This window comes from Erithacus rubecula (assembly GCF_903797595.1).
Source record: "Erithacus rubecula genome assembly, chromosome: Z".
NCBI classification, from domain to species: Eukaryota; Metazoa; Chordata; class Aves; order Passeriformes; family Muscicapidae; genus Erithacus; species Erithacus rubecula.
Window position 1 is genome coordinate 22,532,413 of NC_136661.1, and position 20,782 is coordinate 22,553,194.

The 20,782-nt window shown below is 40.3% G+C and overlaps 1 protein-coding gene across 1 annotated transcript in view; it reads left to right on the forward strand.

The window, feature by feature from the left end:
- Positions 1-20,782, forward strand: part of ADAMTS12 (ADAM metallopeptidase with thrombospondin type 1 motif 12) — a 143,225-nt gene that overhangs the window by 113,313 nt on the left and 9,130 nt on the right. Inside the window, exons 17-21 of the mRNA XM_079330281.1 lie at positions 2,839-2,965; positions 9,706-9,916; positions 11,985-13,133; positions 17,617-17,769; positions 20,285-20,458. Coding sequence (XP_079186407.1) covers positions 2,839-2,965; positions 9,706-9,916; positions 11,985-13,133; positions 17,617-17,769; positions 20,285-20,458 — 1,814 coding nt within the window. The remainder of the gene's footprint in view (positions 1-2,838; positions 2,966-9,705; positions 9,917-11,984; positions 13,134-17,616; positions 17,770-20,284; positions 20,459-20,782) is intronic.

A 20,782-nucleotide genomic window follows, 5' to 3' on the forward strand; every position in this document is an offset into this window, starting at 1 on the left:
AGGACCTCTAAATCCACAACTTTTACAAAGGCTGCTTTGCAAAATTATCTCCAAGTGATCCTAAACTTGCAGTGTTGATTTTAGAATACAAAAGTAAAATGTTTCCATTCACTGTTGTGGGTCTGAGTTTCATAGCATTGAGAATGTAAAGACTGGTACTTCTGCTTAACTTGTGCAAGAACAGAATATAATTTGTTTATTCGAATACAAAGTAAACTCCTTACAGTGTATCTAAGAGTATCTAACTCAGGCAATTACATGCTTAAAAGCTCTAAAATCAAATATGTCTGTCTTGCTTATGATCCCTCATTTCTGTTGTTTACAGTCCAAACTGAGGGTTCTGCAGCAAAAAGATCCTAATCTCTCTTTCAAAGACCTTTCATACCCAGATGACTTTGAACTGGCTCCTTTCTTTGCAAAGCAAGTAGGAGATCAACATCTGTGTGGGTCAGCCTCACATCTAAAGAGTCTTGCATTAGGGATGAAGTTTCACAGAGAAGTAGGAGGAATCTGAGCAGATTTAGTGAAATGAAGATTATTCTCTGATCTGAAGATTATTTTTCTTAGTTTCTCCTCTCTTTCCCAGAAATCCTTATTTTTTTCACAGAGCTGTAATAGTATACACCAGGTGAACTAATCGCCATTGAGGTCAGAGAGAAGTCAAAGTGGTGAAAGGAGGAAAACAGCTACCACTCAAAGCCCTTTAGAAATAATGTTTAGGTTTCAGACATTACTGAGGTTTCAGTATATTTAGAATTTTTAATCTGTGGCTTAAATAGGGATTACCCACTAGAGTTGTATAACGGTACATACTTGCTAGGGCAGGGTCAGTAGTGACTAGTTGTCTACTTCTGCAGTATTTTCTAGTTCAACTTGTTCAAACTGATAAAAACCATTTCATTACGTTGTAACATGTAAACCTACATTTATATGTGCATATTGATATATGCTTATTGGATTCCTTCCAACTTTGGAGCTGAACTACCAGAGATTTTGAAACTACAGTGGGAATTCACATAACTTTCCTGAAGAAGTTGATTGTTAGAATAAACTATTTCATTGATGTCAGCTGTCCCTTTTATGAGAATGTACAGCTTCAAAGCAAAACTTCTGCAAAGGTTTATAGGGACTTTACAGTGAATTGGCACTGAAAATTTATCAAAGCAAAAGCCTTCTTGTTTGTATTTGAAACAGCAACATATGATTTTGAAATGGACAGAAACACGTCTGCGAGCTGCTTTGTTTACAGCTGGCAGGAAGGTTGCTGGATTTTCTAGTTATGCAGAGCAAAAAAGAGAGCACTGCTACCTGGGAGTCCTGTGCTGAGCCAAAAAGCTTTCTCCAGTTTGAAGTCACCTACAAGTAAGAGATCACCATGTCCAGACCTACTGCAGTCTTGCAGCAGCTTCCACACCATGGACTCTGGAACTTGATTGCCCCAGTCCCTTAGTCTTCCCTTACAGGTGACACTAATCACTGTTCCAGAAGATCAGCTTTCATATCTGACTGGAGCAGTGTCAGTCATCAAATCTTGTGATTTAGCCACTAATTGTTTTATATGTCAGAAGTCTGAAAGTAATCAAAAAGTGAAAGCATTTCCTCACATACCTGATGTTCTCAGGTGGTAAGAAAAAGAGATATAGGTTTCCATGAAATGACCCAAATAGACATGCAAAACTCTCTTCTGTGTTGTTGAGCCAGTGCAGGATTAATTGGATTTGTTTATCCTACAGGGCTTTTCCAACCTTAACATTTTTATGATCCTGTGAGTCTGTATGTTGCAGAGGAATATATTACTATTTCCCAATTATTTTCTATGGATTGCTGTTCTTCCACATAGTTTCCCACACTAGTTTTTAGGAGGTCTGAGGAAAGTAGAAGCTTGTTCCCTAAACATACTGCAAAATAGCCCGTCCTTAATGCCATGACAACAGGTCCTGTGCCTGAGAAGGATAAAAGTTAAGCAGAGGCAGTGATCTACCATGGGTGTATTAATTGCTGTGAATTAATAGCACAGTTAATTTAATGACAGTTAATGGAGAGTTTTTATTCCTTAAGATTTCTTTGGACTATTTTAATTCCTCTATATCAGTCTCACTGTAACCTTTCAAACTGTAATATTGCAACACTTTTGTTTACATTGGGGTGCAGCAAAGGATCTGCCTCAAATTATTGCAGAACTGTGTGGGAAGCAGACTCCTGGAAACTGATTTTCTTTAGATTCACACTAGGTTAATGTAGTATTTTGGATCATGTTTCTTTCTGTTAAATGAGTTGAATTTGTGTAAATGGAAATGTTAGGAAATAACCCAGATTATTTGTATGGATTGTTTCTGTGTGTCTCTTCCTCACGATGCTTTGCCTCTTGTGCTGAATGTTGCATATTACTTACTTAGAAGACTTTTCATCATTGATTTCAGTCAAAATGTGTACCAAAACTTCTTAAAAGTTGAATTCACTTTAAGAGTCACAGGATTACTGTGGCTCTGGTTCATGTTCTGTTTAAATAGCCTTCCCAACGAATAAAGGAAAGGTCAGCAAAACCAGGCTTGATGTGAATAGCCTGGTGCTGCTGTGTTTCCTATTGTCTGTGGGTAACTCAGGAACCCTTCATAGCCATTTAAACCTGCTTGATGGCCTGCAGGAGCCCTTTCTGAGGCTAACTAATGCCTTAATAAAGTGCTTTCTAATATGTCACTTGAGCTCAGATCCGATCCAGAAGAGCTCTGCTTAACCTTTTCGTCTTGGCTGCGCGTACCTGTGGGTTTGTGCAGTCCATGCCCAGCCTGGGGGGATTACTGCTCCTTTTTTGTGTGTGTGTGTGTGTGTCTCTGGAAGGGGTGCAGAGGCAGATCGCCCACTGCGAGTGGAGGGGCAGCGGAGCCACCAGGAACTCCTTCTGTGACCCGGCCAGGCAGCCCCAGGGGCGGCAGAAGAAGTGCCACGAGCGGGACTGCCCGCCCAGGTAAGGGTCTGGGGGGCCCTGGGGTGGGGAAAACAGCATCCCTACTCAAGGGAAGGTGTTCCTGATGCCAGGCTGGCTGGCACCCAAAGCCTGCCACGGGCCATGGTGAGGGCTGCCACGCCTTGCAGAGCAAAGTGCCAGAAACCCCATGATAAATCAGAAGTGAGCCAGCCTGAGAGGTTTATAAAGCAAGTTACTGAGCATCTGTGCTGGAAATGGCAGAGATTGTTCTCTCATGTATGTAGATAATATTCTTGTTCAGTTTGGGTCCAGTTGTGCTTGAAGACCATATAGGTTCTTATTTAAAAACTGTATCCTTGGCTTAGCTCAAGTGGGCTGAGAATTGCTGTGTGTTCCAAAAACAACTAGCAGAGCCTTTAGATGTTGTTTCTCAGCATTCATGATATACCTTTGTTCTTTTTATGAGAGGTAATGAGTAGAAAAGCCTACTTCTAAAACTAGTTTTTATACTTTATAATACAGTATTTGGCATTTTTTTATTATGTTCCTTTAACTTTGAGTGAAGTTTTCTTCATTCTAAGGTCATGTGGGAGTAAACCTTTCCTTTCTCATAACATTGTCTTAATTTATATTAATCTTTGTTTTTTCTGTGCTACCATTTTTACAAGTAGGGTAAGGAAGACTAAACATTCCAGGTGATTGCAGAACTGTGGGCTTGTACAACAGGCACAGATTTGCTGCAAGAGATCCATATTGGTTTTTATTTCATGCTTTAGGTACCTTGTTTTTATCTCCTATTGTCTTTGAAAGTTTTTTATCATGTTGTTCACGAAGGTGCACCAGTAATTCTGGTTCTATCAAAATCAAATTGAAGCAGTGAGCCCTTGGAGTTCATTGTGTTGCATTTGCCAGCAGTGAATTTCATGAAACTGTGATATTAAAAGTCATGCATGATTGTTGGATTCATCAGTTGTTTCCTAGTATCTTCATAACAGTATATGATGCTTCTGTGAGAGTTACATCTTAGTGCTTGCAGCACAGACTGCCAGCATTTAATAATTCTTTGTAGATTGCCAGGAAATCAATTGACAGCAGACCAAAATTTTTAATTATTTGACTAGTTAAGATCTGAGGCTATTCATACACATTAAGGTGTTTTTATGGCACATATAAACTGTACTGTCAATTTAAAAATTACTCATTAACTCAATTTATTTAATTAACTCAATTTTTTCCAAGTGACAGCATTATTCAGACCTGCTCTTCAAAAGTGAGGGAGGGGAATTTGTCCCTTTTTGAGCAGATTGCGAAATGTCATACATAAACCAAACTCTTCTGCAGACAGGCAGAAAAGATCTTGTTTGCTGACAGTCTGTGATACTTCTTGAGCTTATTCTGTGCTGCAGTGGAAATCACAAGTCATCCTTCTGAGGACAGCAAAATCATGACAAAGTGCAGTGCAGGAAAACCATATGTATTTAATTTTAGAGTTATGTTGCATATTTATTTTTCTCTTGGTCACACAAAAGTGTGACTGAGTCCCTGAGTCCCTGTTCTGGCTCTCAGCATGACCTACATGCCTAAGGAGGAATAAGTCAAACATAAATCAGATTTCTCTGTAATGTTCTTCCAGCTTCCAACTGGTTTTAATTCAAGGCATTTCCAGAGGTTTTTGTGGCTTTTCTAATCAGTAACCTCCAATGAACCTCACTCACCCAGCCTCCCTCTGCAGCCTTGAAAAACTTCTGTTGTATACAACTTCCTCTGCAAGAAGAGCCATGGCTCTAGTGCCTGTGTGAAGCACCACCACATTCTGTTTTGAAGTGGCTCTCACTGTCTTCTGTTGGTGGCCCTGAGTTCTTGTGTCAGAGGAGATGCCAGCAAACAGCAGATTATTACTCAGTGCTCCTAAGCCTTTCTTTTGTAAATCTGCTTTCTGTATAGTCCCAGCATGGGTTAGTTGGTGTTCACATTTCCATGGCACCTCTAATCCAGACAGCTGGTTACTAATCTTCCTTTGAAACCCAAGACAACTGAGGGCCCTTTGTTGGTTCCAAAGAAATCTGCATGCTGGAGGCAGGTGTGACTGTCCCACGTGGCATTCTATGGGATAACTGAGAGTCCACGTGAAGCTGCTGAGGACAAAGTGTTCTGTAGAGAGGTGGCTGAATTCTGTGCTAGAGGTGAGGGCAGTGCTGTTAAACACAACACTGCAGGAGACCTCTGTTCAGTGCTGCAGCCACAGAACTGAAATTGTTGCATGACCTCGACTTCTCAACAGTGAACCAGGTGCTTTGTAGTACATTCTGTCCAAAAAAAGGATGGTTGTTCCCTGCTAAATCCCACTGATGGAAAACATGCTACTAGGCCACTAAAAAAAGAAATAGATAATTTATCAAACAGAAGCTACAGACAAAGAATAAAATGGTTGTGGCCGTCACAAACCAGGTCTTATCTCATTAATCCATTTCAGAATGTCAGGTGTCAACTGTTTAAATTACAGATTTCTGAGAAGTCTAAGTCTTAACATTCTTGTTTTTCAGTCTGATTATTTCTGTGTTTATTTTATGCTTATTATTGCACTTATTACTACACTTTCTCCTAAAATAATTCAGAGGAAAATTTAAAAAAACCCTTTAAAATATCACAATACATGTGTGCCGTGTTTTGATTCCGAGCAAAATAAAAATGTGGCTGGGCAGCTGAGAGTTAAAATGTCATGCAGCCACTCAAGAACTATTTCAGTGATATTGCTTAGGTGCAGTGCATCAAGGCTGTAGCATAAATGCATGCTTTTTTCCACATTATGCTGTGGAATATGGTTTCCAGTTGAATATTTCTTTGGTAGGCAGGTATTTAGTCCCATAGGTGTTAATGTCAAAATCAATACTTGAAAAAGAGTGAGATTTTAACTACTTACAGTATTATGAATAAAGTTTTCCTTTCCCCTGCAAAGAAAATTTTCTGGAGCCTTTTTAACTTGACTACCCACTTAACAGTGTAACTATAAATAGGTGATTTTACAAGTACTTGGCATCTCCTGCTTTCTATCTGTTGTTACTGTGTTGTCCTGCTTCCAGACTGCCTAGTACTTCCAACAGCATCATAAGAATAGGAAATCTGGTTTACATTCCAGTGAACAGAGTGAAAATCTGTGCCCTGTTGGTATTTGCTGTGCCTGATGATGGACAAATACATGATGAAAGCCAGCAGTCTCTCTTTAGGTGTGACATGACCTGATGGGAAGGAGGGAACATTCAGCCCCATAGCCCCAAAATCCCATTCTACTGCTTTTTCAGCAGGATTCACACATCATTCACCACACATCTTCTATGAGGACTGTGTCATAGGCTTTTGGGCTCTGTCTAATTTGTTACAAGCCTTAGAAACCAAGTTTGTGAGGAAAAGATAAGTCTCCTTTAAGGCAGCTGAATGCCACCTGAAAGAATGAGATTTTCTTCCTATCTCTGTCCCAGGCGTAATTGCAGAAGAGCTGAGCACTCACACCTGCAGCTCAAAACTACCTGAGGTTTTGTTTTCACCAGTCAGGCTGCTCTCTGTTTTGAAAGTCTGAGGAAAATTAGTGCTCATGCAAATTAATTACCTAAATTGTGCATTTTGCTTGCTTGTTTGTTTGTTTGTTTATTTGCTACCACAATCTTTCCATGCCAGGCCTGCCTGTGGAGATAAGACAGTCATTTCACTTTGCAGGGATTTGTTGATGCATTAATACTTAAGAACCACTCAGTTGCTGTAGCAGTAAATGCCAGAGGTAGAATCAGAAACCAGAGGTAGGAACAAGTATTGGGTGGTGACTCTCATGAGTTTCCACCAGCTTGTCCCAGTCTCACCACAGACTTCAGCTTGGCTGGGAGACCCAGCAGCTTGGTCATTTCACCCCAGAGGTTGCATATTTAGAGCTCAGATTGCTGTGTTAATCCTGGATTTGTGTTCTGCAGTCACATCCAGGTTTGGTTCTGCCTCTGCAGTGTGAGGAGACAGCAAAAGCTCCAAGATAAGCAGAGTTTGGCAAAGCAGTCACTCAGGGGCTGCTCTCTCCTCTGTGGTCCAGAGCCTGCTCTGGGGCATCCTGTACCAGAATAGACAATGGATGTTGGCTGTTTTGCCATCTTGCTTTGCCTTTGTTCCCCTTTGGCTGAGATGCCACAGTTCAGGTCCTCAAGCAGAAAGCACAAAGAGACAGGAGAACAGGTGATTCCATGTCAGATTTCTGACTCTTGGATGTTCAAGGCCTATGCATGTACCCTAGGATGAAAATAGGAATACACAACATCAAAAATTCCAGTTACTGATAAGAGTAAAATTCCAGAGCAAGTTTTTTTGAACTTAACCCGCACTGAGTGAGAAATAAGTCTGCAAAAAAAATTACCTGTCTGACTATGGTTTTATTTTGATCATGAAGATGGAATAGGATAAAATCTCAATTCTGGGATTTTCTAACTGTGGAGCACCTGACTTTTTTGACTACTTCCACAGCTTTTAAAAAGTGTTTTTTTGTGCAGTAGTTAATCACACACCATTACTGTTGCTCAAGGTTCTGTGGTAAACTCTGATAATTTATTGCTTCGAGTTTGGTATTTCAACATGCCAATTGTTAAACCCTCAGTCAGAGCCATTTGAAAATGCTGAGGGGGAAGAGGTGTCAGTTTAGCATATCTGTACCTTGAAATATGTAATCTGGTCCCATTAAAATTAATAGAGCAATTCACATATTTATGTTCCATTTGTGCCAAAATGTCAGCAATTTACAAGATTATAGAAGAGATAAAATTATAAAGAAGATGCAAGAGATGATAACAACCCTGAAATGGCTTGATTCAGTGGTAATAATTTGCTCTTTCTTTTTTTATTGCTGTGTTCTGCTGAGGTGTACTTACTTTATCTATTTACTTGTTAGAGTTTGTTGTTTGCAGACCTGGAAGAACAAGTAACAATCTGAAGGAAGGAAGGAAGGAGGAGGAGAAAGATATTTTGGGTGTTTTTTTTTAGTTTAATTTGGTCCAGAGATCTTACCACTGGGTTGTGGTGGAGGTGGACTGCATTCTGGAGCAAAGCAGTCAGTGCCACAAAGGGCTTTGGGGCAACTCAGAAGGAAATGCTGCCTGTGTAGGTTACTAAACAGGAGGAAGATGGGTGTAGGTACCACAGAGAGGACCAGATGGCTGCACAAATAAGCTGTATTATAGCTTGATGGCTTTGAGTCTTGGTTGTTAGGGTTGTTTTTTTCTTTAATTATTAGGAATAGATACCAGTGCCTTCCACATCAGCGGCAGCTCATTTGCAATGGGAGTAAAAATGAATTAAGGAGTATGGAAACTACAGTGGGGAGGGGAGAAGGATTTTCAGCAAAGACAAAGCATAAAAACTGTTATAAATCTGGATGCTGAACTTTGATGTATTTATCAGAATAGTATTATTTTGTCTCTAAGTTCATGGACTTTAAAAGAAAAAAAAAAAACCCAAACCCAATAGAACACTGCTGGTTGTAAGCCAAAATCATTTTTTTGCCCTTTTTTTCTAGAAAGGTGTTTTTAAAATATATTTCTGCTTTGTTTTCATTATAAGGCTTTGCTGTGGCCTCCTTGAAAACTCTGGAACAATCAGTATTGTTTAGGAGCTTTTGTAGCTTGGAGTTTAGAGCTGGGCCAGATTTTTTTATGCAGCAGCTTGAAGTTGTGTTCTTCCTTAGGTCATGCATAAGTGAAGGAAACAGGCTTTTGTTGGTTTGATTTTTTTTTTCTTCTGTTTTTCAACTATAAAGATAAATCTTTAGGTAAATGCCACAGTTGATGCCAATGCTTCTCAAACTGTAGAAACCCAGAAATTTTTGCTCCCCTTTCTTATTATCTTATATATTGATATACAGGTACACAATCTGCTCTGGGTCAGCATGAGAAAAAGTAGTTGGCTGATGCTGGAGAAATGCTGAGGTGAAACAAATGTAAAGGGAACAACTCTTGTTGCTAAGGTGTTTTGCATTGGAAAATACAGTTCTAGAGGAAAGGGTTGCCCTCAGTTTGGTGGAAAATTGCACACCACAGTGTGGAAGACTGACTTTATTCATGACAGGCACATATAAGGGGCTTATTTCTACGTTGTGAAGGAATGAAGTACAGAAAAGTCCAGCCTAGTGCAAACCTGGACACCATGCCCAGAGGGACAGTGCTGCAGGCACTGATCTCATGACTAACCTGGTTTTGGGGCTGTGTGCCTCACTGCTTCCCCTAATAGGAGCAGGCCTTGTGGAGGTAACCCTTACAAAGAGCCAGTTTGAGTTTTTGTGCATTACTGGCTCCCTTTACCCATTGCACAAGGGGCCTTTTCCACCTCTGTGCTGTCATTACAGACTCCCCAGTCATTGTCATTCGTTAACTCCTCTGTATTGAGGTAGCAATAAACAGGAAAACGTTAGGATGGAATAAATAGATTACTTGTTTAAGTAGATTTGTTAGCAGTTCCTCAAATTTGGATTTGAAGGACTACCTACTCAGTTGATAGTTTACACTTTAATTGAAGCATAACTCTTAGTGCCTACTTCTGTCTGTAAATCCTGCCTATGCCTTCTCTCTTTCCTTGACTGTCTGGTACTAGAGCACAAAGTGAATGGGAGACCTTGAGTGATCTGAACTTAATGTAAAGAGTATGTTTCTGAGCCCAGATTTTAAATTACTGGCTCTTTTTCTTGCAGTCTCTGACCTTTTCCTTGATGTGCTTATGGTGGTTCATTTTCTGATGTTTCTCACCCTGCTGGTTCTCAGGTGGTGGGCAGGGGAATGGCAGAAATGTTCGACCACATGTGGCCCAACAGGCCAGAAGAAGAGAACTGTGCTTTGCATCCAGACAGTGGGATCTGATGAGCAGGCACTGGATGTCACAGAGTGCCAGCACCTGCTTAAGCCAAAGACCCATCTGTCATGCAACAGAGATATCTTGTGCCCATCTGACTGGACAGTGAGCAACTGGACTGAGGTAAATTCATGTCAGCTCAAACACTGAGCTTTTTCTCCTAATGACCTATTATAGTCAGCAGAGAGGACCAACCACCTACTCTTTTGCCTTTTTAATTTTTTTCTAAAATACTTTTCTATTATTTAATGTGTTCACAAATCCTTTGTGCAGGGAAAAAAAATAAAAAAAATAAAAAAAAAAAAAACCAGCCCTGGTTTCTAAAGACTTTAGGAAGTGTTGCATGTTAACTTGCTGAGCTTTTGGGGACTGTAGAATGTAGTGTGCTTAGTGCTAAAGAGTCTGTGTGAGAGCAATGGATGCTGTGGGCCAGACTGGGGAGATGACTACTGTTGCCTCTGTAGGTCAACAAAGTGTTTTTAAATTCCTTACATTCACATCTCTTGCATCCAAGACTCTGCCTTTATCCCATAGCTTTGGGAACACATGGGAATTGTTCAAAGCTGCACCAGGAGAGGTTCAGGTTAGACATTGGGAAGCATTTCTCCCCTGGGAATGTAGTCAAACCCTGGGACAGGCTGCCTAGAGAGGTGTTTGATGTCCCCAGCCTGTCAGTGTTCAAGAGAGCATTTGGGCAATGCCCTTAGCATGTGCTTTGACTTTTGGTCTGCCATGAAGGCAGTTTGAGTACATGATTGCTGAGGGTCCCTTCCAGCTCCAAATATTAATCTTCCCTTCTTTTTTGAAGACTCCTGTCTCGTCTATCTCATCAGTCTTTTTTTTTCATTAGACTCACTGCTGTGAGAACAGCCACATACTGAACTAAAAAAATCTTATGACTGTATTGGATTGGTTTATTCTCACACACAATCATCACAGAATGTTGGTTGTTTTGTTAATTGACTAACTCCCATGTTTTAAATACCTGTGAAAAAACAGATTAAGCATATGTGATTAATGGTACAATTATATAGGAATAGCACACGGCAGGTGCTCATGTGCTGTTGGATTATATTTACAATTTACTGACAAAAATATATTTTTACACCTGCAGAAACTGGAAAGAGAGTGTAGGACAGGCTATATTTGACCTGCACGAATGACAGGAGCTGATGAATCTATCTACTGTCAAGCTACTCTGGTTGCTTTCCTGCTCCTGTTGCTGCAGAGCTGATGTTATTTTACAGCTGTGAACAACAGAGTGCCCCAGCAACACAAAATCACTGGTGTTCCTACTGCCCTATGACTCAGCTCTAAAATGAGTTAGATGTGCCAGGGGCAACAAAGTCCTGCAAAAGGAGAGTTCATCACTTCATGTTGAGCACCTGGTGAGGCTTCCTTGCATCCTAGGAAGAATTCTTCCAGGAGGTTTTTTTTGTATCATCTCCATTCCTACTCAACCAGTCATCCAGCCCTAGTATCTCAAACCAGAGGAGTGTGATTTTCCAAAATCCATAGTGGAGTGACAGCTGCATGAAGACATGGCTGTACCTGTGGGCCTGAGGATGAAAAGCATCACAGGGAAGCTGGGTCTCCTTAGTTCCCAGCATCATTTATACACAACAGTGCTCTTCTTTAAATAGAAGCCAGGATGGCTCATTATTTTCAGTAGTCTCTAATTGAGGAGAAACATGCTAGAAGCACTGGCAGCAGTTCACAGTTCCGCTAAGACAATGAAAAATCCATTTGATAAAGTCAGTGAGGGTCTGTGAGCTGCAGAGAAATTACACCATAGCAGGTTTGTGGCACTGTGAGTAGCATTGAGCTAGCCAGGTAGAGGTTTGATTACAGATTTTTTGTCTGTTTTTTTTATAAACATGGTAGAAAAGGTATTGGCTAGATAACTTTCTGAGTCAGTGAAGAAATCAAATTCTATCATATTACTTTGATACTTTGTCTTTATCATGTTGTCTTTTTTCACTACTATTTCCACGAGGTGACATTTACTGTCAAAAAATTTGGAAAGAACTCCATGGCAGCAGAGCATCACTAGAATGAAAGGCTTGTTCTTCAGGAGAAGCTTTGTAATTGATTATTTCTCATGATGCTTCTTGTTGTGAACAAATGCCATCTGATACTTCTGTGCAGTGGAGTGAAGAAGGGAGATACATTAATTCTGTTTCATTTGCAGTGCACAGTCACTTGTGGTGGTGGAATCAGGACTCGTAATGTCACTTGTGCCAAAAATAATGATGAGCCATGTGATAGTTCCAGGAGACCAAACTCTAAGGCCCTGTGTGGTCTTCAGCAATGCCCTTCTGCTGGAAGGTTTCTGATGCCCCCATTGGCACCCAGAAGAGGCAAGATCATAATCAGAAAAACAACTGCTGATCCTGAACGGAGTCTTCCTCGCAGAATACCCAGACCAAACCCCAGGTTCCATACAACAACAAAAATACCCAAGCAGGGAAGCATAACTCCCTGTTTGCCTACGTCCTCTGGTTTGGTAAATGTCTCAGGAAAAGAGGGAGCAGCTAACAGGACATTACAAAATAATTTTGCTGAATCAAGTGATGTTTACAAACACCCAGTTGTTTCTACTGAAAATAGCTCATATCAAAATAATACTTCATGGCCTTTTCATAACAATTTAAGTACTGAAATTATAAGCCATGCTGAAAATACTTCCAAAAGTGTGCCATTTTCTACTGCAGAGAGGGAGATGCAAAGAAGTGAGGACACTCCTGTTTCCTCTTTTACCAGTAATCCAGAAATAACTTCCAGCTATGATTACTTAACTGAGGAATCTGACAACACTGATGGGCCACTTGGAGTCAGCCAGAAAACAGCTGATCTCTTTTACAGCACAGAGCTCAATCCTGAAATCAGGACCAGAAGCACAACCTTGGACACTGCCTCTCCTGTCACTCAGAGTGAGACTGTGACTTCTCAGTCCCCACCAGCATCTCATCACAGAGACCCTTCTGTGCTCAATCCTGTCAGCGGAGCTGCACAAGGACTGGCACTTCCAACAGCAGCAAGCCCTGTCAGTCTGCAGGTTGATGTGCCTGTTGTAGAGGTGACTATCCCACAAGCACTGGTTACAGAAATACCCACAGGGCTTGGTGGTGCACTGAGAGATCAGACTGACAGCAGAGAAGAAAGAAAGCTGCCTGACACCACAGCTACCAGCACACAATCCTCAGCTCTCAAGCATGCTCTGAACAACCAAAGTGCAGCTTCTGAGGGAGTTTTAATGAATGGCACAGGCAACAGCCACATAATAACATCCAACAGTTTGCCAAGTGATGCCTACTGGATAGTAGGCAACTGGAGTGAGGTAAGTTATTTATTTCTTTAAGAAGTGGAGAGTGTGAAAAACTGTCCAAAAAATTGCTGAGGAAATGAAGCTTCTTAGTTTGTCATAATTTTCTGAAATCAGTATCATACATATGAAATACTTACCACAAAAAAGCAAGTGGTAACTTGGGATGTCTAAGATTAGGTTGCTTATAGAGAATGAATATAACCATCAGGGGCCTTACCATACTTTACTTTTTTTTAATACCCTTCCCACTGTCAAGTTTTATTTTTATGTAAAAAGAGTTCCTTTTATGCTAATGGATTTTATATGCTTGAACTCATGATCTCATGATACTAAAGTAAAAGATGTTGGTGTCCGAACTAATCATCTCATTTTTTGATGGTCTTCTTTTACCAAGCTAAAGTGGATCAGATCTGGAAACCTCCTTGCATTGATCCAGCTCTCTACTGATGGAGAATCTATCAAAGGTCTTTTTCTGTGTTCTGTTTGCTCTTGGGTCTGCTGAGAGTGATTCACAATCATAGAAATGCAGAAATTCAGGGCCCAAAAGGACAGCATGAGAGGACTAAGTGTATTCCATGTCAGTGGAGGCATATCTAGAGCCCTGAGACCATGCTGGATGCAGACTGTGGGGGAGACCCCTGCTCTGTCCCCAGTGCATCAGCACTTGTTCAGGACACTCCTGAGGGCATTTTGGGCTTTCATCTTGTGCCTTCCTGTGAGAATGGCCATGTTCTAGTGGGACAGGTGAAGCATTCCCTCCTGCACATACTCCTGCTTTTAGATCTGCTTGGGTGCAGGACCCTGCAAGAGAACATCAGGGGAATAGTCATGGCCCCAAGCCCCCACAGCCTGAGCAAGTGCCTGTCCTGTAGAGATGCTTCTGTTCTACTCACTCATTATCCACCTTGAAATATTTTCCTTATACATAGCCAACATCTTTCATACTGAAAATGAAATTTTTATATGCAGACTGTGGAGGAAAATTATCTTCTTAATAACTCTTTTGGGGTCTGACATCTAAATTATTTTGAGATTTTCCTGGTGTTCTCTAAATATATGGGGACTTCATTGTTCTTGCTTCAGTTTCATCAGTGATGTTCATTGTGGCCCCAGTGGACATATGGCATATAAAATCAATTACTATCACTTTATTGGTTACCCTCTTTCTGAACACAGAAATGAGATTTGTCTTGTTTTGAAACTATCTTGCTTTGGTGTATTCAATTTGTGACTCATTGTAAACCCTGGATCCCTACTACAGTATTTCTAAATCAGCAAAAGTTCTCAGTTACATTTGAGATCTATCTGTGTGTGTGTGTGTGTGTGTGTGTATGCATAAAAAGTTTTCCCTAAATGTAGTATTTTATTTTTTTTTTATTTCAGGGTACTGCTTTCTTACAGTTTTTATTGTGGTGAGGTGTCATTGAATTCAGATTTCAACATTCCTGCCTACTCTCCCAGCTGTCATCATCTTCAAATGTCTTAAATGCATGCTGTCTTTGCTCATTCAGTTAGTGAATGAAAATTCTGGAGAGAGCCTGGCTTTGGACAGAGCCCTGCAGAACTGTGTGTGAAATGTCTGTTCATTTTGACATTGGACCACTGAGAACCACTTGTCACAGTTTTTCAGTTAGTTGAACACCAGTCTTGTTATTTCACCTAAACTGTATTTTCATGTGCTAAAAGAATTCTTTCACCATCACTAAAACTGCATCATACCAGCCAGTTCCTTATTTTCATTAAATTAAAATGTTCCTCTGTCAAGATATTAGGATATAAAGGATATTGGATTCAATTATTAATAATTAAACTGAATTATTTCTTCTATTAATAATTAAACTGAATTATTTCTTCTAAATAGGTCCATGTTGGTCTCTCTATTGCTTTATCATCTTCATTAGTCTTTGCCACTTTTATCTTGATTGTTCAATAATTTGGTTTTTGTCTTCTTGTGAAGTCAGTTTGGGTGAAGCATTCCATTTGACCCCAGACAGGCCTTTTTCTTTTTTTTCCTAGAGATAAATTGAAGGATGTTCTTACCTAATTCTCTGGGATTTTTCTCATCTGTTATAGAGATTGATTCTCAATAGTTCAAAGATTATTAAATGAACACTTGGATGAATATAGAGTTAGGGTTAATACTTTTGGTTTCACAGAATTGGTGAAGTCAATTTGAGGATATTTAATGCATCTAACTTTGTTATTCTTTAATAATTTAGTAATCTTTTGCTACTCTCACTCAAGCTGTTATTTTTTTGTTAAAATAAATTTTTTGGGAAGTATGAATTTCATTTTTCAAGTTTGATGAAGTGGTAAAAAAGAATTTATGGAGTCTCCATCTCTGCAGATATTCTGAAGTCATCTGGACATGGTTCTGGGCAACTGCCTCTAGGTGACCCAACTTGTGCAAAGGTCCTTTCCAATTTCAACCATTCTATTGTTCTATTAATAAAGTCAGCTATTCTCTTTCTCATTAAATTGTTACCTATTTAATATACATGCCTTGACTCTGGCATTCACAGAACATTTTCTTTTTGTTCATGACTTTTAATTAATTTTCAGTCTACAGTTTTCTGACTATTTTTGCTCTCTCTGTTTGCCCATCCTTAGTAAAACTTCTAATCTGTTTTTAGATTACATTTCTCCAAAACATTGATATTTCAAGACCACTGCACCTACCCTGATGAGTGTCTTGCTGTGCTCTTTCTCTTTTAGTAGGCCCCAATATTTTGACATTGCTTTGCTCTGTAGGAGATGTCCATACTGGTATACAAATAGTGCCAAGAACAGTGATAGTCACTGAGGTGGAAAGGTGACATGTCCCATAACAGGGCTGGAACTTGACCCCTCAAGGGAAAGGACTAATTGAGTGGGGCAAAACAGTGACCAATTCCACTGGTGCTTGTCTGTAACTTTTACTTCCTTTCCTGCTACTTTCCTGGGCCATTCTGGGCAGTCATTTTTTTCCTTTCCAAGAGCTTTCTGGGTAGCAAAAATACTCCATTACCACCAGATCAGCTCATTCTAATAGCCCCTTTGCTACTGGTCATGTAAAGTCACCTGCACTTTATCCCTCTGTGACCAACATTTACTTTGCTGGGAGGAAATCTTGGTTCCCAGATGACAAAGGGAAAAGCAGTATGTCTCCAGAAACTTATTTAGTATCAAACAACAGTCAAGAAAGCTAAGGCTTTATCCTGAAACAATTTGAAATATTATGCCTTCCTCTCTTAACACTGTGCCTGCACACAACAGGGTTTGGAAGAATCCTGCTGTTCCACCTTCCTCAGAGAAGAACATAAATCTTCCTCAGTGTGATCTGCTCTGCATCATCCATGGAGCAATGTGGCTTTAGTCAAAGACTGAGCATCCCTTGGTGTTGTTGGACTGGTATAGCAAAACTGGGGAAGGCATCAAGCCATCAGAAAGCAAGGCAAGGGCAGTCTGTCCTTTCCACGAGAAAATTGTTTTGGATAGGTGTGTCACTAGGCAAAAATGAGCAGTGGTAAGCAGTTTCCTTTAACAGGACCTTTGTGGCCACTTGGACACCCATCCCAGAAATCACCATGAGATCAAAAATCTCCAGTGTTGATTTTTTTTCCTGCCCTAGCTTCAGCTAAAGCTTCCTTGTTTTTCCTAGGACGCTGACTCAGCATTCCATATTTAACTTTCCCACTTCCATGCAGGGAGTTCAAACCACACAATAGCATTCGCTCTCTTCATCATTTTGCTGACTTAATCCAAGATTATTTATGCTGTTTCTCATGCCAGCTACAGGCTGCTTAGTGTTTGTTGAATTTGGCTCTATATGTATAGTTCACTGACCCACCCTTTCTAAGGCAGACAAAGGTAAATGGGTGTCTCCAACCCCTCCTGCTTTGGAGTACAATGACAGTGTTTGGGGTTTTTTGTGAGGTGTGTGCACTCTTGGGATATGGACTGGAATAATCAATATTCTCTTCACTCAGGCACGAAAGTCCTCCCAAATGTTGAAAATACTCAGCAATATCCTGAATTAATAATTTAGAGAAACATTTTCCTCTACAGTTTTCCTGAGATTCTGACATACTTATTTAAGATTTTCAGCACCATGCACTCAATTAGCTGACTATCTCATCAGCAGTATTAGGGCTACAGATAGAACAATGCTGAAGATTGGAGATAAAAAGCAAAATGTAATTGCATCCAAAGATAACAGAAGAAAAGAGTGAAACAGCTGGTACAGATTTAGAATGTCTTGGTAAGCAGAAGTTTACCAAAGAAAAGAAGTGCATAGCATAAATCAGGATTTGTATAGTCTTAAGAAACCAAAAAAAGCCCTCTTTCAGAATACTAAGTAAAATGTTGGTAAATTTCAAATATTCTTTTGGGTCTCTGTGGTAATATATGTCATCTAAAATAGCTCTAGATATTTGCATTCAGGTTCCAGGGTTGTTTCCAGAATGATGTACTAATGTTGAGTTTGCCCCTGGGCTTTCCTCTTGCCTTTGTGCAGTGCTCTACGACCTGTGGAATGGGGGCTTTCTGGAGACATGTGGAGTGCAGCAGCAGGAACACATCTCACTGTCAGGACATGAAGAAGCCTGATGCTGCAAAGAGGTGTTATCTCCGTCCGTGTGCTAGCTGGAAAACAGGAAATTGGAGCAAGGTAACTTCATTCAGAGCTGTGTGTGAACAGTAAGCTTGCAAATTTCAGTGGGTATGAAATTCTAAATACCTCATTTTTAAAACAATTATTTACTCAGTGAATGCATACATGATTCCCAGTTGACCATTTGGCACTAATTTACTAATTTCCTGACCAGGTTATATCTGGAAACACATCTGCTGTGAATTCTGTTCTTCCTGTGGTGGGTTGTGCTCATTAATTTTTGCATCTAGAGCCAGAGCAGGACTCACTGCTCATGCTCTGTGGAGATCACAGGACAAAGGTGTAAATAGTTGCTTGTGGCATCTTTTTATTCTCTGCCTCCAGGGCCATATCCTAATTTTAAAAAGCAGTGGGAATTTGGGAGAGGGAATTGTCATGTTCCTGTTTGCCATCCCTTGTCACCATCTCTTATACAGCATCGTTTGTTCCCCATTCACGTAACCTCTAAGTTTTACATTAAAAGAAAAAAGAAAATAAAATTGTACTGGAGAGAATGCCTGCTATGTTTAGGATTCTATTTGGTCCTGGTTTTGTACCCATGGCCTGGGCAAGGGACAGAAAAGTGTCCAGGGTGCTAAGTGGAACCCAAAGAATTGTGTGTGAATCCCATTTTGGTATTTTAAGCTGTGTGAAGAACACCTGGAAGGACTTTGGTGACTTCTTGAAACATTTTTTTCTTCATGAAGTCTGAAAATTGAGTTTCAAACCATGGGTTATTTTTCAGGACTAAAAGAGATAAACTACAAAATTCTGTTTTAAATATTGTTGATTTAATAAGAAAAACGATAGGTGTCTCAAGCTTTTCCAGTACAGATCATTTCTGTGGACAATGTTGTTGCCATTGGGCTAGAGGGCAGATTGATACAAATAAAAGGTTATAGTTACAAAACCTGTGTTATTATTGAGCTCTTAGACATAAAATTGATTTGTACAGGAATTACATGCCTCTTTAGAAAGTTCAGGAAAGGCCAGGGCTTTACATAACTACATTTAAGCCTTCGAAATTAATTTTAAAAGATACATAGACATCCTGCCCTCCCAGCTGCAGTAGGGCAATTTCACCTTTACTTTTTCTTCATAAATGTCATTGCTCTTGCAACAAGTGAATGATGTTCATGTCACAACAAATAGCTAGCAATCAAGTTTAGTGCTAAAATATAACGGGAAGCAAATTTTTTAAAATGTCAGACCAGTTATGAAACAAGTTTGAGGCAAGAGGCTTCTCCTATCAGATTTGTGTTACCCTCCTAATTTTCCATCAAGTGAACTATACAAATTTAATTGTAGTTTCATATATAAAAATGGTTCCATTTTACTTGCTTTACAAGTGGCAATTGCTTTTTGTTACTCGTTTCAAACATTTTTAAGACACTTTGTCACAGCAAGATGGTTGGGCTTGCTAGTCTTGCAGTAGAGCTTTTTCTGTTCTTCTGCTCTTATTTAATTTTTCTCCTCCCCTAAAAGAAAGGTGCTTCAGACTAAATCTTAGAGTCTGTGTTTAATGCCAGGTATAATTTGCATGTATTTTGGGAGTGTCATACTCAGTTTCTTTTGCAGTCACTTCTGTCTTATGTTTCTATCCAGAGACAGAAACCTGTCCTGTGGACAAGAATTAGGATTCCCTTTTCATCCATTCTTCATCTCCTAGAGGAAGTATTACATTCAGATTCCTTGCTCAATTAAAGGATGCTTTTATTTATGCAGAGAAGAAGAGCATCAGTTGCTATTGCATCATAGTGAAGGTGAAAGGCAGTCTGAGAAGTTTTCAGTGCTGCAGTTGGCTTTAATTTGCTTTAATTCTGCTTGAAGACAAAACATATATTTTTCCTGGGGTAGCAAATTCAGCTCTTCCTCAAGAGAAGGAAAGGTCCTGGATTTTGGTGTCTGGAGACAGGACCTGGTGATGCTGCATGAGGCTTGGAAGAAGCTCTGGCTAGGAAAAGGAGACTGGAAGGGTTCATTTAGCTCCTGTCCTCAGCAGAGCTCTGAGCTGAGCAGTGATTCCACAGACTGTGAGTGAAGCTCAGGTTACCACTTTCTTCTCTCCCATTCTCTCAAACTGAGGCTGCTCTTGGGGTATGGAATCTCCTGGTGTCATGGATGTGCAAGGCAAGTGAGAGTGGGAGCTGCTATTCACTCCCTTCCTCTCTCTGAATCAGCTAAGGAACTGACAATATCCCTGCACACAAAATCCATTTTTGTATTTATTGCATTATGACTCTTTCACTGTGATGTTTTTGGAAATAGCAAGATTTCCCAATTAAATACATATCCACATTATTAATGGCCATAGCAGTGTAGCAGGGGAAGTACTCACATGGCATGTTCTGGGCTGCTGTGAGGAAAACCACAGTGTTTAACCTCACAGCAGCTTGGTGTTACAGTGACCTGGAAATTCCTTCTGTTCAGGATGCTCCAATCTCGGGCTGTCCTCCTGCTCTGTGACTGGGGCAGATACAGCCCCTCAGCAGAGCATCATGTGGAGATGTGCCCCTCTCTTTTTTGTGTGCAGTGCTCTGTGAACTGCAGTGGAGGCTTCAAGACCCGGGACGTTCACTGCGTCGATGTTCGGGAAAAGCGGCTGCTCAGGCCTTTCCATTGCCAGTTACTCAGCTACAAACCACAGTTCAACACCAGCTGTAACACAGAGCCTTGCTTGCAATGGCACGTGGAGCCCTGGAGTGAGGTACTGTTCTTTAAAAGGTTTGTGAATCCACAGTTTCCTTTCAGGTAAAATTCTGCTCCAAAGAGCACACGCAGCTGGTGAGTTATTGTGTATGGTTACAGCAAAAATTAGCACAGGTGTACATGAGGCTTCACAGAATCCTTCTTAGGATTGCATGTGATTTACAGCTGGAGCTGTAAATTACCATATCCTGAAAGGGAGAAGCAGATGGCCTGGAAGAAATTTCCTTTACTAATCCTATTGAAACAGTAAATGTGGTTCGTTTAGATGAATCCTTTCTGCTGCTGTTTGAATGTTGCCTTCTCATTATGGAGAATTTGGAAT